The sequence below is a fragment of the Pogona vitticeps genome, chromosome 1 (genome assembly GCF_051106095.1).
Source record: "Pogona vitticeps strain Pit_001003342236 chromosome 1, PviZW2.1, whole genome shotgun sequence".
NCBI lineage: Eukaryota > Metazoa > Chordata > Lepidosauria > Squamata > Agamidae > Pogona > Pogona vitticeps.
This window is the reverse complement of record NC_135783.1, coordinates 41786596-41812852: the sequence shown is the minus strand read 5'-3', so window position 1 is coordinate 41812852 and position 26257 is coordinate 41786596. Positions and strand designations below refer to the sequence as shown.

The 26257-nt window shown below is 45.3% G+C and overlaps 2 protein-coding genes across 6 annotated transcripts in view; one reads left to right on the top strand and one right to left on the bottom strand.

The window, feature by feature from the left end:
- The window catches only part of MRPL33 (mitochondrial ribosomal protein L33), a 30879-nt gene extending 15958 nt beyond the window's left edge, over positions 1-14921 (top strand). The window contains exons 5-7 of the mRNA XM_020793120.3: positions 587-1650; positions 3332-5827; positions 13879-14921. The gene's annotated coding sequence lies outside the window, so the exon portion shown is untranslated. The remainder of the gene's footprint in view (positions 1-586; positions 1651-3331; positions 5828-13878) is intronic.
- Positions 1-26257, bottom strand: part of RBKS (ribokinase) — a 72067-nt gene that overhangs the window by 8183 nt on the left and 37627 nt on the right. For all 5 annotated transcript variants that reach the window (XM_020793118.3, XM_072991325.2, XM_020793119.3 and 2 more), the window contains one exon: positions 17629-17817. In XM_020793118.3, the coding sequence (XP_020648777.3) occupies positions 17629-17817 (189 nt within the window). The remainder of the gene's footprint in view (positions 1-17628; positions 17818-26257) is intronic.

Sequence of the window (26257 nt, the reverse complement as noted above, 5' to 3'; positions counted from 1 at the left end):
TTTTATCGGCTATTTATGAAAGTTTCATCTTCTATTTTCACTTCTGGAGTATAAAGGGGCTCAGTATAATTTTTGCTGACCTAGTTCTACTGTTTCCTCTGGTATGTTTCATTGCTCCCACTTGCACTTCCAATGATGTACAGGGCAACAGAACGTGGAACACAGTCCTATCAGGATTTCGGGCAAAGGATGATACTTGCTTCAACAAGGGTGGGGGGGACTACAATTGCTTGTAAAGTATCAGCTATGGGTCTGACACTGCAAACTCTCCCAACTTTCAGAACTGGGACTAGAACTAAGTCTCAGTTCCTCCAATGATATTTTCTGTCATCTGTTAGGTAGCGCCTTTGATCAATATTTAATAACTACTTTTAGCCATGTTTAACTTTCTGAAATTTTGCTTCATGTATTTCCAGAAATTATAACCTGAGCTGTTTTTAAAATTAATCTGAGATGTGATCTATAGAGGAAATGTTCTTCTGTACCCAATTAGTCAGTTGTGAAATATTGACCAAGGACTATCATATATTGGAAGTGTTCAAGTCTTTTGGACTGCAATCATTCTGTTTCTGTGTCATTATTTCAGAAAAAGAGAGATTTTGGAAAATGATGGACGGAACAAATTTTGGCTCCTTTTAATTAATGGACTTTAAGAAAGTGAGTAGGGTCCTGCTGGGTTGTACCAAAACTACATCTTGTACGGGAAGCAAGCTCTGTCAATTATCATGGCTGATGGACTTTGATAGAACCAGGAATGCTTTAATTAAGTCAGTGGCCATTGAGACATCTTGAAGCATCCCATAAATTCCATAAACAGGGGTGCACAACTTGCTGAGATATGCTGCCTTGTGGTGAAATTGTTCTTATCCCCAAATTACTTATTTAATAATCTCCTACTTTCTGTTACTATAGTAAATTAAAATAGATTTCCATGTGTTTTCAATATTTCACATTCAGAGATACCTGTAGACCCAGACACATATACCCCAGCCAGATTCTCATTTCTATACCAGGACTCTCATACAAGCAACTTTTAAATGAAGACATGGCAATTGATTTTACCATTTTATGGCATTTGTTGCCATTTCTTCTTCTTCTTCTTCTTCTTCTTCTTCTTCTTCTTCTTCTTCTTCTTCTTCTTCTTCTTCTTCTTCTTCTTCTTCTTCTTCTTCTTCTTCAAGGTTCAAGAGACAGAAATTCATTTTCCTGAATGAACATTTCCTTCCAGCTCACTGAATCAGTGGTTTTAGAGATATTTTGGTAGGGAATGTTTTATTTTAAGCATTTGATTTGGGACATTAAAGAATATACCATTAATCCTTTGTTAAATACTGGGATTCCCAGTGTGGTGTAGTGGATACAGCGATGGACTAGGACTCTAGCAAAGAGGGTTCGAATTCCTGCTCAGCCATGGGAACGTACTGGGGAAATGGAATTGGTAAAACCATTCCTTAAGTATCTCATTTATCTTCAAAACCCTATTAAGGTCGCTATAAGTCAGGACGTGGTGGCGCTGCAGGTTAAACCGCAGGAGCCTCTGTGCTGCAAGGTCAGAAGACCTGCAATCGTAAGATCGAATCCACGTGATGGAGTGAGCTCCCGTCGCTTGTCTCAGCTCCTGCCAACCTAGCAGTTGGAAAGCATACAAATGTAAGTAGATAAATGGGTACCACCTCGGTGCGAAAATAATGGCATTCCGTGTCTAGTCGCCCGCTGGCCATGTGACTACGGAAACTGTCTTCAGAGAAACACTGGCTCTATCAGTTGGAAATGGAAATGAGCACCACCCCCTAGAGTCAGACACGCCTGGACAAATTGTCAAAGGGAACCTTTACCTTTACCTAAGTTGGTTCCAATTTGATGGCACAAAACACACAAGTTCTGACCACTTACTTAGATTCACAAAGTGACTCTGAAACCTTTGTGACAATCAGTTGTATTTTCATTCAACAAAGAAAGACAATGAAAATTGAGGGTGCTTTTTAAAAATCCAGTCAGGCAGGTAATACAGCAAAGTATAGGCGAAAAACAAAAGGAAACAGCCAGATTTCCAGTCCTGTGATCTTTCATTGATTTTAGGAAGGATATAACATAAAAACAATTTTAAATTAGGTAAATAAACGTGTTCTAGGTAAGTAACACGTGAAGTAAGAACAGTAAGTGACAGCAGGTGCGGCTTTGAACTGTAAGACTTGGAAACAGTCAGGTACTATGTAAACTAAAAAAATCTAAGACAGCTATCCTTTTCAGTACTTTTTGTTGATTTCTTGTTATTTTTGGCTGCAGAATTGTGGAAACAGACCAGGGGCTATTTTGCGTTCCTTGTGCTGCCCTGTTTGCAGAGGCCAGCTTGCAACCAGGCCTGTATTTACCATTAGATTACATAGCCATTAGCTTATGTAAAACAGCCAGAGGGCAGCAGATCGCTACTTGTTTAATTTAGAAACCTTTTACAAAAGGGGTAGGCATCTCCAGCCCACCTTCCAGATGTTGTTGGTCTGCATCATCTCTCACACCAGCTCTACTGGTTAGAGCCAATGGGAGTTCCAGTCCAACAACTTCCGCAAGGCTATGGATTGCCTGCCCCAGCTTTACAACACCAGTAAAAATCAGAAGAGAAATCAATGGGGAAAATATACATGAAACTTCCTTAGCAGACTACTGGGGTGAAGCCTGTTGCTTGAGGTAGCAAACATGACTTGCAAATAATACCTGTGCTTTTCTTCATACATGTGGGCAGATTCCACATGCACAAACAGCAGCACAAGAACAAGGATCATTTATTTTCCTTTTCCTGTCTTGAAAAGAAATCGGTTGCAAGTGGACACAGACTTAGAGGCAGGTCTTTCTGTTTGATTTCTAAAGTCTGGCCGCACTGCCATATAGATATGGCATATGGTTCCCTGACAGAACTGTTTGGCAAGGGGGGAAAATCTGGTCCACTTATGTTTCTGCTCAAAATGATTCATCCTTTCCCTTAAAAGAGCCTCGTGGCGCAGTGGTTAAACCGCTGTACTGCAGCTAAAACTGTGCTCATGACCTGGGGTTCAATCCCAGGTAGCTGGCTCAAGGTTGACTCAGCCTTCTATCCTTCTGAGGTCAGTAAAATGAGTACCCAGCTCGCTGGGGGGGGGGGCGGCATATGTAGCCTGCATAATTAACTTGTAAACTGCCCAGAGAGTGCCTGAAGCACTATGGGCCGGTATATAAGCAGCATGCTTTGCTTTGCTTTAAGAGCTGGCCCATATCTTTGAGCCACAGGCCTAGGGCATGCATTCTTTTTGGAATGATTCACAGAGATGCAAAATAGCTCTTTGTTCTACCTTTCCAGATGGGTACCAAGACTTAAAATCGACTGCTCTGAAGAAAGATTGCTCCCATCAGCTCTGAGGACCTTTAAAGCACTGGCCAAATCACACCACATTTCCTAGAGTGGACAGGCCCTAGGTCTAAAGAAACATGTGGAGACTTCCAACACCGCTTGCTTTGCTAGCCCTGGTTCTGCATTTCAGTGACTCAGTAATGAGAGCAAGGGCACACTAAACATTCCTACAGACATTCCTTTTTATGATTTCATATATTCCACAAGAAGTCTGGCATTGAAAATCATGTTCTGTGTCCAAGCCCTGATCCAATTAAGACCTAGGGCTGTGTTACGTTTCAACTGTGAGGCCTCTTTGAACTTGGAGAGAGAGAATGACTAGACACCGAATTTCATCAAATGTCTTTACAGCATTGTTCGTGAGTCACATCTCTCCAGCAGCTGGATCACCATTAAAATATGCATTTCCATCTGGAAGGAGACTATGAAAGACTGCAGTCCCTCTCCCCTTGAAGAAGGACAGAAAGGAATTTAATTAGGAAGCGCTGGGTGGATTAAATGTAACACTAGACCATGACTTGGGTGGTCGTCCTATTTTCCCACTGTATATGTTAAGAGTGCATGTTGCATGGTACAAACCTGTTTACATTTGCTCAATTTGCTTTAATTATGTTTCCATTCATTGATCAAAAAGCCTTCTCCACGGAGCAGAGAAGAAAGAGAGGCCTTTTATAATTATATGGTGCTGTCTTGAACTAGTCAAGACAGGTCCTTTGGATCAAGTATTATGATTATGAAGCTTCATATCTGACTGTGTAGCAGTGAATCAAACAGTACTGTTTGCTTCATCTCTGAACAATCTGCACGCCACCTAATGCCTCCATTCTTCCCTCTTTTGCAAATGAGAGATAATTATGCTTTTTGATCTCAATGGTAGCCAGATGCACCAAGGTCTATCAAGAGCTTTGCAATGCACAAATGCACAGTATAGGACTTGCAGCAAACAGAAGAACAATAAGTCCCCACCACACACATCACTTTTTATTAAAAGAACTGCTGGTATGGTGCCTAGAACTGCAGCCCTGGTGCCTGACAAGAAGCTCCCACATACCACTGCAAAAGCATACGCTCGTTACTCATTCCCTTTCACATTTGGCTCGTCTTCCACCATCTACCCCTGCAATACAGATTGACACCAGCTTCTTTCTTCCTACTTAGGACCACTTGTATGTATTACATTGGCTCAATAGGTCAGTGGACTGGAACATCTGGCTGCAGAGGAGTTTGCTCCCCCACTGTAGCTCCCATGAGAAAAACTACCCTATGCAGCCTTAGAGAAGCTGCACGCTTCTGGAGTGCCACTGAAAGTAGGGCCTGGTATAGGATCTAAAAAACCCTGGGAAGGATCTCCATAATTTGGAATAAACTTAACAGCACATAATTATTAATAGTTTTGCCCGATATATATATAGGCTGATGAAAAAGCACCAGGTTGCATCTTGGTGACACAGTTGTGTGTGTGATTAGGATCATGACCAAAGATATGCCCTGGCACCTTGTCAATTAGCAACAATAAGCCGTGACAAGTTACGCAAACGCCAATAAGATTCTGACCATATTTTATTCCGAATGCTATCCTCGTGCTAGTCTCAAAGTAACATTGATAGTTCTTTATTGTGTCCTGTCATAGAAATGGAGTAACCACTAGCATTGCTACAGTAGAACAGGGCAAAACAAAGGTGTGTGTGTGTGTGTTAGAAACAATTTAAAAATAAAAAAAGAAACAACAAAAACAATTGCAAGGCAGCCAATGAGTGGGCTTTTCTGTATGCCTTTCCTGCTCAAAATTAGCGAAGGGGTGTAAAATCATCAAGCACTCTCAGTTTACAATACTCATTGTGATGGAGCAATGGCAAATGAATATAAGAAGAGTCATGATAGTCCAGAGCCAAGGTTTATATAGTCCAACATTCTGTTCAACTAATAGCCAACAGACAGAAGTACATTCTGTTCAACCAGCCTGCCAGAAGGGCATCAGTAGGAGGGGATCCTAAGGGCCATATGGTCCAATACACTCTGAAATCAGATATGATATATAGCCATTCTGACTAGGAGTCATCAGTGACTCTATCTATGGATTTATCAGGAGCCTAGAATATGATGGTACCCAGTTCTGTCTGCAGTTGGAAGGTTTGCTTAAAAACTTTCCCTAAGAATGGAAGTTCTTATGGATAACTGGCTGGGGAGTCTCCACTCCTGATTGACTTTCTGGGCATCATACCACATGACTGCAAATTTCAGGCTGTTATCATTTCCCTGTCTTTTCCAACTATATTGCAGTGAAAACAGCAGTAGCAACTACATCCTACATTGCACTCTTATCACAAATAATGCACTAACTGTAAGTTGTGTTCCTACCAGGAAACACAAAGGAAATGCTTTTCCGGAGGAAGAACCCATGCTTTACCTACAGAAGGCCCCAGGTTCAATCCCTGGCAACTTCAGGTAGGGCTAGGAAGGAATCCTGCCTGTAGCCCTGGAAAACTGCTGCCAGTCAGCACTGCCAAATCTGGGCTAGACAGGCGGGTGCTCTGATTCAAAATATGGAACCCCTGCAAGGAATGAGTAACAAGTCCATGTATATCATATGGGGAGGAAAGGCCTTATAAGTCTGTATCAAGATCACAGACGACAAGATGACCTAGGAGACCCCTGTCTATTATGAAGCAACTCAAGACAGAGGGAATGATTTCAAGTCATGCGACTTTCACAGTCAGGCTGAACTTTGGAAAATAATAGATGCAGTGTTAAATAAATTTAATAGCTGCTGATTGGAGCAGCTGGTGGGTTAATTTATGCTGTATGGCTCTTTGTATTACAAAAATCTGTTGGATTGCATATTTGTAGGCGAGAAAGCAAAAGGCTAAGTCACAGGGCTATTTTGGCTACATGAAAAATAAAGAGAGCTATTATATTATCCATATTGAGAGCATTATTTTTACAATAATACTCTCCACCTCACCAAGTTGGTGTGTAATTAACCACAATTAGAGCTCCAGTCTTTTGCCTGAGGATAGTCACCACTACTGTTAACAGGCCTCTCACACTGGGGTCAATGTCATTTTCTACTGTCCTGCAAACAGCAAGAGGGAGGGAAAGGTTAACCACTCTCCGTTGGGTGAATTGTAGAAGCCTCCCTCAGACTCTTTGTCTGGCAAATGCTGCATTTATTAGTCCCTTTTAGCATTGTCAGGAAGTTAACTGAAATAAAAATCACTGTTCTTTGGGCAAACTGCATGGTAGATAACAAACACCAAGGGATATTACTGAACAGAAAAAACATTTGATAGTACTAGAGTTGACCACAGGTTCCACTTCTGCTGAGGCACAGAATTCTAAGCAGTTAGTCACTGGATTGGATTCTGTATTTATATCTTCCTGAGTCATAGCCGTTAGGCCACAAAGTCAGGAAATAAAGAATGGTTCTCTCTCTTTGTGTGCGTGTGTATGTGTGTTTGCAGGATTCCCTTTCAGGGTGTTATTTATATGCTTCTGTTTTATTCCTGTGTCCACTGCACTTCCATGGCTTGGGTCTTGTCTAGAATTTGGACATGCATTGAAATCATAGCAGAAAAATGCAGAATGGTGAGCGGGTGGGTGATACTGAGGGCAATCCATGGGATAGGGATCTGACTTCCCTCAGAACTTTCAGTTGAAATAAAGATTACATGTGGGAGAAACAGCTGCTACAAGTGGGTAGAATGCCTCTCCTCATGCACTGGCAAAACAATATTTAAAGCAGTTAAAAAGTTTTATTTTGAAACAGGTCATTATGGTAATTAATTCAGTGGTTCTCCAGAAGTGGTCTATACGGCACCAAGGTTTTCATAATGATCATTGCAAATTTAGTTTTCTTCGGCGCCCAACATCCTTCTGCAAGTACAATGAATTATCCTCCTGAATATACTGCCACAGATTATCCATCTTCTGGCACACTGGCTGAAACTTTGGCTAACCAGTCTTTCTTCTATCCCTCGCTCCCCCACACAGCAATTTACTATAAATGATAAATACAATAACAGAATGCTTGTGCACACCCACCCACCAACAAGGTACAATAAAGAGTCCAAGGACTCATCAATTTTGCAATTGTCCTAATTAGACCAATGTAAAAAAGGAAGCAGCAGGGGAGAAAGGGAAGACAGAATGGAGGAATAAAGTATCAGAAGTGGCTTACCATTCAGTTCTTCTGGGAATAACCTGGACTTTGAGGCTTGCCCAAGGCCATAAAGGCTGGCAGTTCAGGAAGTTACAGAACGGAATCAAACTCCCAACCCTTGATTCTTCAGCCTACTCACTGTAGCGAACTCATCACCAATGTTTATAGTGTCTGATTTGTACACTTAATTATCTCTATTGGAATCTGCTGTATGGCTGAAATTATAAAGTGGCAATATTTGACCCTCCATAACTTGACAACATCTTAAGCATGGTCAAACAGTACTAAAACATGTGGAACACAGATTTTTCTGCCCGGTCAATGGGACCCAGAATACCACTAGAAAGTTTCACAAGTAATAGAGACCTGTGAATGATTCCCAAAGACAACTTATGAACCACCTACTAGCACACTCTGCTGCTGATTTTAAAGTGACTGTCCTTTGACATACACATTTAAAAGGTAGGCTCTAACCACTTGCCAAAAGGTTCTGAGCAGAGATGATGGGTGCCTCCCTTGCTGCAGATGTTAAATTAATTCAGCATTGCTTAAAGTTGATTGTGTTACTTGTGCTACTGTGAGAGGTGCTTATTTCTCCTGTGTTTTATTTGCATACATTCTACTGTGCCAATAAGGGAAACAGTTCTACTGAATTACTAATCAAGTACAATTTTTTGAGTAAAGTAATAGATTGTTATCTAATCTGCGAAACAAGCCTAAGAGAACTCTTTGGCTGGCCAACTCACACGGGTTAAAGTATGTGAAAGAAATATCACTTTACAAAGAAACAGACAAATGGTTAAAACAACAACAAAGGAAAATTATGAACTGGAGTATTGCTCAGCAAAATAACAGGCACTTCTTTTCACAGAACCAACCATCAGCGCATCTGTGTTAACCCCAAAGCTGAGTTCAAGTCTGAATCGGCTCAGACTTGGAACTAGGCATTCAATGCCAGGAGAGTCCAGGAACTGGTGAAGAGGACATGTTTCTGAACTCACACAAACCTTTGCTACCCAGGCAAGCAGAAAACATTTTAAATGATGACGAACGACTTTCACAGCATGAAGTGATACTTCCAGGGATTTTGAATATCTGCTCAGTATGTTCAAATTTCAAAAGACAGAATTTTTGCCAATAACTCTGAACTTAGTCGAATAAGATTTGATGAAGCAGCCTTGCAAATAAGCCCCCCCCCCACTGCTAGCCTGCCATTATTTTTACTAATATGCGAAGTTGGGCTTCTTCCCAACTATGAAGCATGGCAGCAGAGGGGAAGAGAGGTATGTCACAGCTTTCCCTTCCCTTGCAGTCAGCGTGGATAAACAAAGTAGGCTGGTAGAGAAGAAATGTGGGGGTTTAGCCCTCCTCAGCTTACTGATCTGCCTGCATGAAATTCTTTGCTTTCCATGGCTACTACAAGAGTTTTTAAACAAATGACCAGATAAAAAATGTTTTAAGTAAAGTGTTTTTTTTTGTAACTCACAGATACTGTGAAGAGACTATGGACAGACCTACGGAGTTACTGCTGAATGGAAACTCCCACTGGATGCAGTTACCACAAGGGCTGCCACTGCACAAGAGGTGAGCACCATCAAGAAAACTCAACTCTGCTTGCCCAATGGCAATGATAGTGCAACTGGTATAATGCTGCATTACTGCACTGGTGGGACTTTCTGCTCAGCAGATGATAAATAGAATCCTGGCATACAGTTTCTTTTAAACAACAACAAAGCCTTAGCCCAGATCTAATACTGGCAATGGTGAGTAGGCATCCTTCAGTCTCGAAAGACTATGGTAGCGTGCTCTGTATGGAGGACTTGGAACAGCGTCTAGTGTGGCTGAGGAGGCCAATTCGAGAGTGACAATCCCTTCCACACTGGAGACAAATCCAATCTGTCCCCTGTCCAGCTCCCTGGTTTTGCTTCCTTTGTGACTTCCTCTTTGCCTCAGCCTGCTGGACAAGGGTCTCTTCAAATTGGGAGAGGCCGTGATGTACTGCCTGCCTCCAGGCTGAACGATCAGATGTCAGAGTTTCCCATCTGTTGAGGTCTATTCCTAAGGCCTTCAGATCCCGCTTCCAGATATCCTTGTATCGCAGCTGTGGTCTCCCTCTGGGGCGATTTCCCTGCACTAATTCTCCATATAGGAGATCCTTTGGAATCCGACCATCAGCCATTCTCACAACGTGCCCAAGCCAGCGTAGACGTCGCTGTTTCAGTAATGTATGCATGCTGAAAATTCCAGCTCGTTCTAGGACTACTCTATTTGGAACTCTGTCCTGCCAGGTGATACCAAAAATCCGTCGTAGGCAACGCATATGGAAGGTGTTCAGCTTCCTCTCCTGCCGGGCACAAAGGGTCCAGGACTCGCTGCAGTACAGGAGTGTGCTCAGGACACAGGCTCTATAGACCTGGATCTTGGTATGTGTTGTCAGTTTCTTATTGAGCCATACTCTCTTTGTGAGTCTAGAGAACATGGTAGCTGCTTTCCCAATGCGTTTATCCAGCTCGACATCTAGAGAGAGGGTGTCAGAGATGGTTGAGCCAAGGTACACAAAGTCATGAACAACCTCCAATTCTTGTGTGGAGATGGTAATAGAGGGAGGTGAGTCCACACCCTGGCCCATGACTTGTGTTTTCTCCAGGCTGATTGTTAGTCCAAAGTCTTGGCAGGCCTTGCTGAAACGATTCATGAGTTGTTGGAGGTCTTCAGCAGAGTGGGCAACAATGGCTGCATCATCTGCAAAGAGGAAGTCCCGCATGCATTTCAGTTGGACTTTGGTCTTCGCTCTCAATCTAGAGAGATTAAAGAACTTTCCATCTGATCTAGTCCGGAGATAGACACCTTCTGTTGCAGTTCCAAAGGCATGCTTCAGCATGACAGCAAAAAAGATCCCAAAAAGTGTTGGTGCGAGGACACAGCCCTGTTTCACTCCACTTCGGATGTCAAAGGGATCTGATGTTGAGCCGTCAAAAACTACAGTGCCTTTCATTCCATCATGGAAGGACCTGATGATGTTAAGGAGACGAGGTGGACATCCAATCTTGGGAAGTATTTTGAAAAGGCCATCCCTGCTAACCAAGTCAAATGCTTTTGTAAGGTCTATGAAGGCCACTAAGAGTGGCTGTTGTTGTTCCCTGCATTTCTCCTGCAACTGTCGGAGGGAGAATACCATGTCAGTGGTGGATCTATTTGCTCGAAATCCACACTGTGATTCCGGATAGACTCTGTCTGCAAGCACCTGGAGCCTCTTCAGCACAACACGGGCAAGCAGCTTCCCTACAACGCTAAGAAGAGAGATACCACGGTAGTTATTGCAGTCACCCCTGTCACCTTTGTTCTTGTACAACGTGACAATGTTTGCATCCTTCATGTCCTGTGGTACTCCACCTTCCCTCCAGCAGAGACAAAAGATTTCATACAGTTCGGTGATGATGATCTCCTTACAGCATTTCAGCACTTCAACAGGGATGTTGTCCCTTCCAGGTGTCTTGCCAGAGGTGAGGGAATCCAAGGCCGCATTTATTTCTGCTAGGGTTGGTTCGCTGTCCAGCTCTTCCAAGACAGGCAGGCACTCAATGTTATTTAATGCTTCTTCGGTTACTACATTCTTTCTGGAATATAGCTCGGAGTAGTGCTGCACCCAGCGTTCCATCTGCTGTGCTCGGTCCTGGATGATCACACCTGTAGTAGACTTCAAGGGAGCAGATTTCTTCTGTAATGGACCTAAGGCCTGCTTGATACCATCATACATTCCTTTGATGTTACCTGTGTCCGCTGCTATCTGTATCTGAGAGCAAAGCTGAAGCCAATAGTCATTGGAGCACCTCCTGGCAGCCTGTTGGACTTGGCTACGAGCGGCTCGAAGAGCTTGCAGGTTGTACTCGCTAGGACAGGCTTTGTATGCTGCTAGAGCTCTTCTCTTATCCTCAATGGCTGGCATTAACTCCTCCGAATGGGCTTCGAACCAGTCAGCCATCTTTCTGGTCTTCTTGCCGAAGGTGGACAAGGCGGTGTTGTAGACAGTGTTCTTGAAGTGTTCCCATCGTTCAGGTGCATTTACATTAGCTGGACCTGGAAGGGTTTCCTCGAGTGCTTGGGCAAATTCCTTCACTTTTCTTTGATCGCGAGTCTTGTTGATGTCAATACGTGGTCTTCCTTCCTTTTTCATGTGATACAATTTCTTTGTTCGCAGTTTTACTCTACTACACACCAGGGAGTGATCAGTATCGCAATCAGCACTCTGGTAGCTGCGTGTGATCGTAACACTAGGAAGGCTAGAACGTCTAGTGAGGATCAAATCGAGCTGATGCCAATGCTTGGATCTTGGATGTCTCCAGGAAACTCTGTGTTGCAGCTTCGTATTAAAGAACGTGTTGCTGACACAGAGACCATAGTAACAGCAAAACTCCAGTAAGCGTTGGCCATTTTCGTTCATCTTTCCAATGCCAAAACGGCCTAGACAAGTGGGCCAAGAATTGTGATCAGCACCAACTCTAGCATTAAAGTCTCCAAGAATGAACAGTGACTCTCTTTCAGGGACTTTTTTGATAGTAGCTGCCAGATCGTCGTAGAATTTGTCTTTCACTTCTGTAGTGGATGACAGTGTTGGTGCATATGCACTAATGAGGGTTACTGGTCCTGCTGATGAGTGGAGCTGCAGAGACAGGATTCTTTCACTCCCCACAGTGGGTGGAACAATGCATCTCAGGAGAGTGTTTCTGACTGCAAAGCCAACACCATATTCCCTGGTCTCATTCGATGGTTTTCCCTGCCAGAAGAATGAGAAGTTTTTTTCTTTGACAGATCCCGAGTCTGGCAGTCTTGTCTCTTGCAGGGCAACAATGTCCATCTGCAGTCTACTCAGTTCCATGTCAATGACAGCTGTCTTGCGCACATCGTCTATTTCTTGTAGGTCATTAGGAAAGCCGTAGTCAGGAAAGCCAGGGGTCATTGTCCGTACATTCCAGGTGCCCAACTTTAGGGCAGAAGTTTTCTTATGATTGTTGCATGGTGCACGGTTGTCGATCTGCTTGTCGGGTTTCACCCTAAACCCCACGCACCCCGTGAGGTTAACAGACCGTGGCGAGGTAGCACCTTACTGGCTGGGGGCTGCCCAGCTTAAGGCGGGCGGTATCTACCTAGTGAGGTGCAATGACCTCTCCCACCATCAGAAGTAGCCCCTGGCGTCCTGCTCTACGCCAATTGAGCAGAGACTTATAACCGGTAACTGCTACTTCCCGTGTTGTTTCGACGCTGTATGCGAAGCTGGAGTGTCCTCTCCAGAGCACGAAGCCTGGGTAAAATAGTATGGAGGATAGGCTGTTACCCAAGCAGCAAATCCCCCCTCTCCACATTGCTGAAATGGTCCAGTGGAAAGGCAAGAGCCAATACAACTGGTTCCAGCAACGTCGCAGGAGTTGGCAGAATGAAAGAAAATGCCTTCGGGACTCCAGCTCCGGATTTTGCCTCGAGGTTAACTCCTGAAGCCCTCTCCATAAGTGGATATAGCAATACTGGCAATATTCTGTCCATATACTGTATAGTGGATGGAGGAGAACAGAAAAGGTGGAATAAGCTTGCTCACTGTGCCTCCTACGAGTAGGACCAGCCTGGGTGACCTTGGGTAAACTGCACAGTCCCAGGATGCCCATGGAAGGAGGGTATGGTAAACCAATTTTGAGAATTATTTACCTGAGAAACTATGAAAAAGGTTGCCGTAAGGTAGATTTGACTTGACAACACATGATTGCTATTAGTGGCAGTGTGTGCCCATCTGTTAGAAGGCACAGAAAGAACTTTCACAAGGCTATCATAACCCTACATTCAATCCTAGCTACCCAGGTATTACCCTGCCAATATTTACCAATACAGTGGTGCCTCGCTTAATGACATTAATTCGTTCCAGCAAAATCGCTGTAGAGCGAAAACGTCGTAAAGCAAAAACAAAAAACCAATTGAAACACAGCAAAACCCAGTTAATGCGTTCCAATGGGCTAAAAACTCACAGTCCAGCGAAGATCCTCCATACAGTGGCCATTTCCGGTGCCTGTATAGTGAGGAATCCGTCCCTAAGCACAGTGGGGAGCCATTTTGAGCATCCAGCTGCCATTTTGAAAACCCGATGATCAGCTGTTTTGATCCTCGTAATGCGAAGAATCGGTTCCCGAAGCAGGGAACCGATCTTCGCAAAGCGAAAAAAACCCATTTAAAACATCGTTTTGTGATTGCAGTTGCGATCGCAAAAACATTGTCATGAAGCAGATTCATCGTAATGCGTGGTAATAGTTAAGCGGGGCGCGACTATACATCTTTTTTCTCTTTTATTCTTTAGGTGAGACTTCCCCTAAAGACCTCACCCCTCACCTGGGGCTCTCCGACCTGTTTTGATTACAGTTCACATCATCTCTTCCAACACAACTGATGACATTGGCACAATGGGAGTTGTAATCAAACCCATGTGGAGGGAATTGGGGTAAAGACAGCCATACCTTTTCCCTGTCTAAGCACTAAAGTGTACATTTGTTCTGTATATTTATTTTGATGGAAGAGCAGGGCCTTCTATTGTATGCTTACTAGAATCTAGAATAAGGAAAGGCTGTCATTAGTACTGGCAAATGGGTAATCATTACACTTTTATATGAAAAGTACCTACTGTACACCCAAGTACTATGTAAGGAAATGTTAAGCTGAAATAGTTAATTTTCCCAGTAATAATAATAATGAATTTTTATTACTGAAAAACAAGGTTTTCCTATGAGATGGGCATCTATCTAGAGTTCCAACGAGTGAGTTACAAGAATGCATTCATTATACAATAAACCAGTAGCCTAAAAAAAATTCTTGCAACAGATTTTGCAGCAGTCAACTTGTCAAAGTTGTCACCTCTTATGTGCAGATCTGATGCTCCAACCAGAAGCACAGCAAATCAACAGGTGTGCACAAGAGTCTCTGCAAACAACTATAAACCCAGTGGGAAATGCAAATCAAGCTGAGGCCCTGGTCACATGAGGAAAATATTTTCTAGTTCTTCCAATACTTTCCATACCTCTGTTGTACTGAATCGTGATCACGTGGTTCACATCCTGGGATGAACTTCCTAAGAACCTTTAGCAGTATTGATTTATTTCTTCCTATTTGAATTGTTATGGCTAGCTACACCATGGTACTGATGTGTTTTCTCTTTTGTTTCAAGGGGCAATTTAGCCTTTTGATTTATTTATTTATTTATTTATTTAATTTATACCCCGCCTATCTGGCCCACCGGACCACTCTAGGTGGCTTCCAAATATAAAATCAAATAATAAAACATAGACAAATACATAATAATCAAACAAGAACAGCAGTAAAGATAAAAAGGAAAAGTAAGAAAAAAAATCAAGAGTTGGCTGGAGGGAAGGCCTGAATAAACAGCCATGTTTTTAATTGGGTTTTAAAGGTGCCCAGCGTGGAGGCCGCGTGAATCGCCGGAGGGAGATTGTTCCAGAGGCGAGGAGCCACCGCCGAGAAGGCCCGGTTTCGTGTCTTCTCCTTCCGGGCCTCTCTCGGCGTCAGGCTCCTCAGCCTCACCTCCTGACTCGCGCGGGTGATCCGGGTAGACCTTGGTGGGAGGAGGCGTTCCGCCAAATATCGAGGTCCTAAACCGTTTAGGGCCTTATAAGTAAGCATTAAAACTTTGAAGTTGACACAGAAACAGATGGGCAGCCAATGCAATGCGGCCAGCATTGGAGAGATGTGTTGATATTTTCTCACTCCTGTAAGGAGCCTGGCCGCTGCATTCTGCACCACCTGAAGTTTCCGTGTCAGCCTCAAAGGCATCCCCACGTGATCTAATCTTGAGATTATGAGCGCGTGCACCAAGGTAGTGAGCGCCCCCATGTCGAGATAGGGTCGCAGCCGGGCAATCCGCCAAAGATGGAAAAATGCGGTGCGGACTACCGACGCCACCTGAGTTTCCATGGTGAGCATCGGGTCCAAATATATGCCGAGGCTGCGGACCCCACTCTTCGCGGCCAAGGTGGTCCCCCCAAATGTGAGAGAGCCATCCAAGCCACCCACCCTCAGAACTTCCGTCTTATCCGGATTCAGCCTCAGTCCATTCTCCTGCATCCATTGCAGTACGGCCCCCAGGCAATGCTGAAGGGAAAGGACAGCATCACCTGCAGTTGGTGAAAAGGAGATATAGAGCTGGGTGTCATCGGCATATTGATGACACGAAGCCCCACATCCCCTAATGACCCCACCCAGCGGCCTCATATAGATGTTAAACAGCATTGGTGAGATAATCGACCCCTGTGGAACCCCACAATTGAGACTCCACGGGGCCGAGACGCTCTCCCCAAGCTGAACTCTCTGGGGATGGTCCCCTAAGAAGGAACGGAGCCAGGCAAGTGCCAAGCCACCAATTCCCAACTCAGAGAGCCTCCCCAGGAGGATACCGTGGTCGACGGTATCAAAGGCCGCCGAGATGTCGAGGAGGAGATTTTGCCACTGTCGGCCTCCCTCAGCAGGTCATCGTACAGGGCGACCTGTATATCAATTGATTATATCAATTATATCAATTGATCGATCAATCAATCAATCAAATTTATCAATTCATTGATATATCAGAAACAAGGTTCCCTCTAAAGTGCATGACTGCACGTCTGCCCCTCTGCCCCCCCACAGCTTTCCTCCTCCCCCAGCAATCATTTCCAGTCCCTTTTGTTCCGAACGGAAGAGAACCCGGGGGGGGGGGGGACTCTCGCAGGCAGTGAGGTGGGGCCCTGCCCTGCAGGCCTGAAAATTAGAGGGAACATATATAACGTGTATGCGTGTGTGTACACAAAAGATACTTGTCTGTCTTTCAGCCAATAGCTGGATCTTAACTATTTCTATAGAGACACCAACAGTGAGCCACTATTTCTGGAGGTGCAAAAAGATTTCCAAGCCATTCAGGGCACCGCAGGCAAGTAAGATGTTTTGTTCTCTTCTGGACAACTTTGTTTTCCCCTGAACTGAACCAGCTATTCTGGTCTTGGTACATAACAATGCTATGTTTTGCCTTTAATAAAAGCAGGAAAAATGTCACAGTTGCTGCAGGAAAACACATGTTACACTTCATGACATCAGGCAGTTAAAATGTATAGTTGGTACACAGAGTTCTCTCGGCAACATCACCAGAACTATGCTGGATTTACATCAGACGAGACTGTAAGTACAAAATGTCCCAGCCCTTGTAAATGGGAGCGATATAAATATTGCTATCAGAAGCTTAACTACTGCCTTTCTTGATAGTTGTGGTTGCTGAGCTAGTAATCCTCACATACCATCAAAGAAGTGTTTGGTCAGTGTTAGATTATGAACAGAAGAACTGGGGGATCAAGGGAACCTCAACCTTGCAGTTTATGAAAAGCCAGGTCAATGACCTAACAAATCGCAACAAAATTAATGTGTTGTGGTGTGTGCTTCTTCTGCCTTTTAACAATGCCCTGTGGAATTTGAGCACCTGATACTGCTTAAGCTCTACAGAGCAAAAGCTTTTGCCAGCACAAACAGCTCAGGCATGTGGAGACAGAACCCTTTGTTCAGTTTTGGGGAGACTGAGGCCAGAAGAAGATTTGGGCGTCTCCTTTCTTCCACCATAAAAAGCACTGGGGCTGTTTGAGGTGACAGGTTTGAGGCATTATGTCGCCATCCTGCACAAGTAATGACAGAATGACTGCCAGTGCTATCTCCTGTACTAGAGAAGAGACAGAAGGGTGCAGGAGAAATACAATGATATCATCAGTACATACTGCTCTGGTCTATCTACAGAATGACAGCCTATAAACCTTGGGTGACCTGACAGTCACTGCAAAACAGGCTGGAAGACGGTGGTTTTCTGGCATGCAATTAGGTTTGCTGCTGAAAGATTGGGCTTACTGCCCTGGGGTTTTCTGCTCAAATAATCACTGCTTGCAGACGTTACTTTTTCTGAATTATAATTGCCAGATGCACTGTCATGCCCCAAGAGATTCCAGGAGGAGGAGTCAGAAAAAGGAACGTTCCAAACTTTGCAAGTAATCCTTCACCAAAGCAAAACTCTTAACCCAGAAGCACGTACCGTAGTGTCCACAGCGGTGATCTTCTCAACGGGAATGTGTTTTGGAGTGGGTTCCTTTGCAGAGACCATGACACAACCCTCGGGGCCCAACGTTACAATGGCAGCCTTACAGCCTCTCTCCAACAGGACAAGTCCAACACGCCCAGCATCTTCGTTATTACCAACTGAGATTCCTGTTAGGATTTCTGCCTTGGAGAAAACAAGGCAAAATTTGTAAAACAAATGAACAGAAACCTATTCTGATAGCGCGGTATCTATTTAAAGACAAATGAACCATTAACAACTGAATAAATGTCTAGAGATTATTAGTACACAAGGTTTGTGTGCTATTATCTGATCTACTAAGGCAGAGGTCGTCAACCCCCGGTCCGCGGCCCATTGCCGGGCCGTGGCTTGAGCCCGACCGGGCCGTGAAGGCAGACCTCCTGCCCCCCCCACTCCCCTCCCCACAGCTGCTTTGCACGCCCGCATGTCAGTGCCAGTGTGAGCCTCCCTCACTCCTTCATGCAAGCCCCTGCGTACGCAAAGCAGCTGTGGAGAGGGGAGTGCATGCGGGGGGGGGGAGGTCTGCCTTTGCGGCCTGGTGGCGACGGGGCTGGGGGAGAGCCCGGAGGGAGAGCTAGGGCCCGGTGTTTTGTTGGCTCCCCTCCCGGCAGTAGCGGCGGCAGCGGGGTGGTGGTTGGAGATCAGCCGGGAGGGAGAGCTAGGGCCCGGTGTTTTGCCGGCTCCCCTCCCGGCAGTAGCGGCGGCGGCGGCGGCGGCGGCGGGGGGGTGGTGGCTGGAGATCAGCCAGGAGGGAGAGCTAGGGCCCAGTGTTTTGCCGGCTCCCCTCCCGGCAGTAGCGGCGGCAGCGGGGTGGTGGTTGGAGATCAGCCGGGAGGGAGAGCTAGGGCCCGGTGTTTTGCCGGCTCCCCTCCCGGCAGTAGCGGCGGCGGCGGCGGGGTGGTGGTGGTTGGAGAACAGCCGGGAGGGAGAGCTAGGGCCCGGTGTTTTGCCGGCTCCCCTCCCGGCAGTAGCGGCGGCGGCGGCGGCAGCGGGGGGGGGTGGCTGGAGATCAGCCGGGAGGGAGAGCTAGGGCCCGGTGTTTTGCCGGCTCCCCTCCCGCCCGTGAGGGCACCAAATGTGAGGGGGGAAAGGGGGGAAAGTGCCCGTTCCTTTCTGTCATTTGTTGGTGACTGCAGCAGTGGCGGCGGCTCCCAGAGGATCCTCTCAAGCGCGGGATATGAACTGCCTGCCCAGCTACTTGAGTGGCGGCAGTTCCTGCGCCGCCCTCTGTGCCTTGATCAAATCTTCGTGGTGACGCCAAACCCTTCAGTGCCTCAGCAGCATCTCACTTTAATGCCCAGCCTCTTACGTTTGGCCAAGGCAGCGGAGGCTGGCTGGAAAGCCAGGAGCGGATGGACCCAATGGCTGGTGACATGAGCCCGGGAAATTCAAACGGCTTCCTCGCCAGGCTCTGCCTCCAGCCGGTGGGTCTGTCCACGCTGCTGGCTTTCCAGCCAGGCTCCTCGGCTGTTCTCCCGGGAAGCCATTGGTTGCCTTCTCAGAGAAGCAGGAGCAGGTGGAACAAAACTGCCTTTTGGCGCCTCTTCTCATCACAAAGGAGAAGGAAAAGGGCAGGGAGTGCTCCTGCGCTTTCTGCCCGGAGAGCAGGGGAAACTCCACATCCAGCATCAGGCTGGGTGAGAGAGTTCAAGGCAGCCAGAGTCAGAAGGAAGACAAAGAGGCAGTTCCTCTTTGCCCGTCATGAGGTGGACCCCCTTCCTCACTGGGCAATGGAGCGGCGCGCCGTGGGGTTGTTTCAGGGACTGGGGGAGAGAGAGAAAGAAACCCCTCAGCGGGAGACTGACAGGGAGTGCGGGCATGGGGGGGTACAGCCGCTCCACTCCTCTCCCACTAAAGTCATCGGTGGGGTTTTCTTCAGAGGAAATGGATACAGACCCCAGTTGGCGGTGGGAGGTTTCCCGAGAATATGGTGTGTACACGCGGCATGTGATCAACAGGACAAACCGCATGAGAGACAGATGTGGCTTTTTCTGGGAGGCGTTGAGCATGCCCTTTTCTCAAGTCGGCGTTTTCTCTCCCACCCCGCCCCAATCAGCTCTGCAAAGCGGGCTGGCAACACCCGCCGCCCCGTCTGGTGGGAAATAGGCTGGGAGGCGATTTCTTCACCTTTGCAGCAACAGCCCTCCCCACGCTGAGAGAGAGAGAGAGAGGGAGAGGGGTTTGTGTGTGGGGGGGGCAGGGGAGAAGGCGACAGTGGGCCCGTCAACCAGGAAGTCATGGGAGGGCAGGGAAAGCCAGCCAATCAGGGCGCGCGGGGGATAAACCGCGCAGCGCCCGCAAGAGCAATGACCAGGGAGAGTGAGGGCTGCACTGCCGCCTTCCCTCGCGTCCACCATGACTGGCCTCAACGCAAACTGGGGAGCAGCCCTTTTGTGCACCGCGCGAGAGCCCCGGGTGCCACTCCCGGGGCATTTTTACACGTGAGGCTGAAGAACAGCAGCGCCCTGCCTGAGCTTGTGGTCGTAGGTAGAGAGGACAGACAAGGATGGCTGTGGCGCTTGCCGAGAAAGAGAGAGAAAGGGAGAGGGAGGGAGGCGATGACATGTTCCTCCTGCAGCAGCCCCCCCACGCCAAGGAGGCGTGTGTGTGTGTGTGTGTGTGTGTGTGTGTGTGTGTGTGTGTGTGTGTGTTTTAGCGGGGGAGAAGGTGGCAGTGGGCCCGCAAGCGTGACACGCCCATGCATGAGCACGGGGTTGCCCCGCCCACCCGCAAGCGCAGGGGTGCCTGCCCCCCCACCGGTCCTCGCATGAAGCCAGTACCCCCCAAATGGTCCGCGGTCCCAAAAACGTTGAGGACCACTGTACTAAGGGACAGTGCATAGTAGAAAACAGAGAGGTGAAGTACAGTAGTTCCTTTGGAAACACAAATTAATGACTGCATTTTCATTTCATTTTTTAAAAAGGAGGTATAGTACTGAGCAACCAGCCTTAAGGTGCTCAAATGAAAACTAATATTATAAGCTTTATCATCTGATTGTACCCTAAACTTGCTTTGGAAATCTGTCCTGTAAATCCCCTTATGCAAGCCTGATATATCCTTGTATGGGTATCCAGAGGAATAAGGGCACATTCTTTTCCATCCCTGAGACCTGCTGCAATCACCCTCTCTACAAACTACAAGACTAGGAGTAGCTGGATGTGGAATTCTGGTTTTGTATATATATCTTATATTTATTTATTTAATTTATATGCCGCCCACTCTACCCAAAGGTCTCTGGGCGGCTTACAACAATTAAAATTCAATACAATAAAATATAAAATGATTAAAATACAATTAAAATACGATTAAAATACAATTAAAAATACAATTAAAATTGTATATATTTATTTATTTATCTTTATATATATATCAGTATCAATAGGAATATGTGTCTGAGATGTGTGTGTGGGAGGGCCCTGGGTCTGCAAAAAAAAAAAAAAAAAAGGACAGGAGGCCACAAGCAGCCCAGGATGTTTTCTGTCTCAATGTAGATAAACCAATTATCTTGAAGAACTTATTGTACTGTCTCAAAAATAAAATAAAGTAAAATGAAACCCTATGGGGCTGCCCCTGGCACTTTCCACTACTCAGAAAAATGGCGACTGTGCAAACAATACCACAATGATTTCTTCCATGGGAGGGTGGCAAGCAAAATGTAAACAAAGGCATATATAGTGCTTCTTGTTGATTCTGTGGTTTGGGATGATACTTCAGCACAGAACACTGGGTTTTCCTTAAGTACATGGAGTACTCAAAGTCTTTGATTATATCTCCATTTGGACCCAAGTCTGTGGCGTACACAGTGGTGGTGGCAGTGGTGGATTTACTAAAACATTTACTAAAACATTGAATGCCTCCAGGAGTTTCAGCTTCATCTGCACAGAGATACAGCAATAACTGAGGAAAAGGGGGGAAATCAGGACACCACAGAACAGGCAGAGAGCCATTTCCCCGCAAAGGTAGCAGACACTAGACAGAGGTTACGTGCCAAAAGTTAAAATGTATTATCACATGTCAACTATGGCCTTAAACATAAAACTGCTGGGCTGTGTTGGAAAGTTCCTCCCTCCAATAAACTTAGGAAAAAAAGCCCCCAAAACAAAACCTTGGTACAATTGGAGGAAATAACTGATGGCAGCTTTTAAAAAGAAATGAAACAAAGCAACAGGAGGCCAAGAAAGATCTTTTTAAAAGCTCCCTGTGCTTAAACATACAAGAAAGGAGCCTTTCTTTGTTAAAACCACAGAAGAGTCATACAGTGACAAACAAATGTTTAAAATATATAAGACGTATGGAAATTATTGATTATGTTACATAATCTATGAACATTTCTAGGCAGCATTGTAGATAATGCAATACCATAGATGCAAAATAAATACCAATTCAAGGGAAAAGCTACACATGGCCCTCCAGATATTGTTGGGCAGCAAATCCTATCCACTTTGGCCAGTATAGCCAATGGTGAGGAAAGCTGAAAGCTGCATTGCAACATCTGGAGGACTGCATTTTTCCCTCCTCTGATCCAAACAGAAAATGCAGATAATAATTCAATCGCTTAAAGCCTGGTACAAGCTACATTTAAACAAACTTATTTCACTCACTCTTTCATGTAGATATCGGACATGTCAAACCTTTAGAGACATGACCAGATATGTCTCTAAACGTTTCAGCTTTTAAAAAAATGACCAAACAACCATATGCTCTCCAATCTGACTTCAGTCCTTTCAGCTCATTAATGTTTGAGACATTCTTTACTTGTGTTTTAGCTCAGACATCAGCTGGAGGGTCTGGTTGCCAGTATACCCATGGTTGTTCCCACCTCCTCCTGGTAAGTCTATATATTTTACTCACGACTGTGTGGCTATACACCACACTAGTGGCATAAATACAGAAGTATGTAACTGTTCATTCTCTCCTAACCACAGTCCCATTCAGGCATTTAAAGTTGCAGAGTGACCAGGGAGATAGTTGTAGACCCCCACCCCACCTACCACGGTTTCTAGAGGAAGAGGGACTTGACTGATGAGGAATGCTTCTGCTACACATAGAGTCTCTACACACAATGAGGGGACATGAAAAATGTGGACAGGTTCCTTGTTCATATAGACAGTGATAGGCAAGCATGCGGGGCTACACTCCCCCCCGGCTCACAGTTTCCAAGTACAGTGGTGCCTCGCATAATGAGCACACCGTTTAACGACGAATCCGCATAGAGACGCATTTTTTGCGATCGCTAATGCGATCACATTGCGATGTTTAGATAGGCTAAACATTGCATTGCGATGATCGGTAAGCGTTTCACTTACTGATCTTCGCATTGCGATGTTTAGAAAACAGCTGATCGGCAGTTCCAAAATGGCTGCCCGCAGCATTTTCGCGCCCTGTCCTCGCTTACCGGGCAGCGAAAATGGCGGCCAGATGGGGGAATCTTCGCTTACCGGTGAGTTTTTCCGCCATAGAAACGCATTAAACGGATTAACGTCGCTATGCGGGGCACCACTGTAATTCGTTTCTAAATACCTGAATAGGATTCCTTGAAGATTGGGGGGTATGGGCCTTATTATGATCATAGGAACACCTATGCCACTCCAGATAACATGTAAATTGTCCCTTCATCTGAAATCATTAGCAACAGGCTGCAACAAGGAAAAGTAATGGAGATCCTGCTTCCCTTGGATATTTGCTCTATTTTGTGTAAATATTATTATTTACCATATTTTCCCGTGTATAAGATGCCCCCATGTATAAGACGCCCGCCCACTTTTCTAACCCAAAATTAAGAAATCTAAGGGGCTTAGCAAGCAGAGGGGAAAGCAGGGATCAAAGACCTGCAGGATCACTCTGATCCCTGCTTTCCCCTCCACTTATTTTTGCTCTTTCCTCAGCTTACCTCCATATATAAGACGACCCTTAATTTTTAGTCTAAAGATTTTAGACAATAGTCTTATACATGGAAAAATAATGTATTTAATTCATTTAAAATATTTTTACCCCACCTTTCTCCTTGAAAGGACCCAAGGCTGCCCCACCTCTGCTCTATATGTGAACCAGGCAAACATAGTTTTATCATGTCTTGCAGCCCCAAGAGATTACAGACGCCCTGAGAGTAGGGATCTGTGTTTTTTTAATTTATGGAACTTCATAAAGTATGATGGACATTAATTTTCCTTTTGAGTTTGAAACGATTTAGCCATACATAACCTTAGTTTTGGCTCTCACAGGCTTTAAACGTGATATTCTTATTCTGCATTTCTTTCATCAGAAGTTTCAGGAAGAATAGAGACCCAGCACATTCCTGGGCAAACCTCAAGGATTAGGCTATGCTACATCTGGTGCACAGTGAATTAGCAAGCCAGTTTCAACAGGCTTGATCTTTCTGGGAAAGATGCAGGGAGGGGAGGGGGAGGACTAAAACTACAAGCTAAGCAAAAAAACAGGAACTGATAACCTTGCATCTTCAAAGTACTGTGCAAGAGCAGCCTACGAAGTATTAAGAGCGACAAATAAAAGTTATTATTGAAGCAATAAAATATTTTGTTAATTTAAGGGGGGGGAACCCCACAGCTTGTGAAATGTCCTTTGTGGTAGATGGCACACTGATATCAAGCCCCTGTTTTTGCTTCATCTTAGCACAAAAATTCATGAGGAACAAAATGTTTGAGAATGCCAAGTATCTGTGGTTGCCTAAGTGCTCACAGTGTTCAGTGGACAGGCACCATAAAGCACGTGCTCCTCTCCAATAAATACTCAGGGGAGACTGCTCACATGGCAAAATTTGCAGAACTTTTGATATTCCCAAGGCTTAGGAATGCCGCAGAAGGCTTTCATGCCTCTGCTGCTGAGAAGAGAAATAACAGAAACTTCCTGTCCTGTAACCATTATCATCCACTCCTAAATGGCTAGTAACATGAACACCATGAGAGTTAAGAAGGCGTGGATCAAAACTTCAGTTTGTGCTGACGCTGTGGCACACATTTCCACTTCCCTTTTAAAAACGTGGCCAGTCTTCACAAAAACAACAACAACAAAACAGGTGGAGATTAATTTGGGTGCATTCTGAGCAGCCTTTTCCTTTGTGGATATTGTATTAAGAGGATGATTGGCAGCCAGTTCTTTTTCCTTTCACCGTGTTTCAGTAGGTAAGTAGATCCATATGTTATACCCACTGGCCACTTCAATTTTGAATTAAGTACCCAGTAATATTAAAAGGCTGGGCTTGTATCACTAGGTCTCCGTTTCTGCTGACATCAGAGGAGTGACTACGTGACAACTCCTAATTCCCCTTTGAACAGCAGCAAGAGTGTGGGAGTCCTGGGCAGCAAACTGCTACCTTCTGCTAGTGGGTAGATAATTGCACATGTTGGGCCAGAAGACTGGTGAGCATTGAAAAGAACAGAAAAAGTATTTCTAACTGTCTTCTGAGCCGGCGAGGAACAGGAAGCCACATTATTCCTTTGATCCACCAAGCCTGGTGTTGGCAACACAGACTGAATTTTGTGATGCCTAGACTTACTCTGGGACCTTCTGCATACTCATAAACTCCACTATGGAGCTAAAAAAAATGTATTTATGGGGGTGGGGTAGGAGCAGTGAGACTCTACATTTAATTGGCCACTATGGCCCTCCAGAACTTGTTATTTGCAGCTCCTAGCATCTTCAGCACTGGCTATAATGGCTACGGTTGATGGAAGTTGGAAGCCTACAACATCTGAAGGGACCTAGTCACCCACCCTGATGTACAATTACTATAGCCTATTCCTCCCATTTTATGTTGCTCAGGCATTAAGATTGTCAGAGGATGCCTGTTAGTGGGAAAAATAAACACTCCATTTACAAAGGAAGAAGGTTTTTTTTTCTGTGGTGGAACTCCAGCCTCTAATGGCAACACAACTGCATCAATCTTGCTTTATTTTCATTATCATTTTTAACAAATCTTTGATATCCTGAATTTTAAATTCAGCTGTTGAGCTTTTGACTGTTGTGTTTCATTGTTGATGATTGAATTGTTCTTTTAAAATATCATATATACCAGCAGTCCCCAACCTTTTTGGGACCGCGGACCAATTGGGGGGGGGTGCGGGCTCCGTGTGCGGGTGAGCGTGTTGCACTCACGGAGGGGTGTGTTGCGCTCACAGAGGGGAATGTAACACTTGCGCACAAGCGCAACACACCCACCTGCAAGTGTGACACGCCCACCGTCCATGCATACAGTCTCCGTGGCCCAGTTCAGGAAGCCCACGGACCTGGACCGGGCCACGGATTGGGGGTTGGGGACCCCTGATGTATACCACACCCTGGATCTCATTTGGATGGTGGCTAGTTTATCCATTTTAAAAACAAAAAACAAGCAAATGAAAAATCCAGCACCTATCTAACTGCATTCTGGCAGCCTTTCCCCCTTCTATTTAATGTTTTAATCAATGACTTCATAGAATCATAGAAAAGTGAAGTTGGAAGGGGCCTACAAGGTCATCAAATCCAACCCCCTCCTCAATGCAAGAATACAATCAAAGCATATCTGCCCGGTGATTATCTAGTATTTTCTTGAATGCCTCTAGTGTTCCTGGAGCAACTTCCTCTCCTT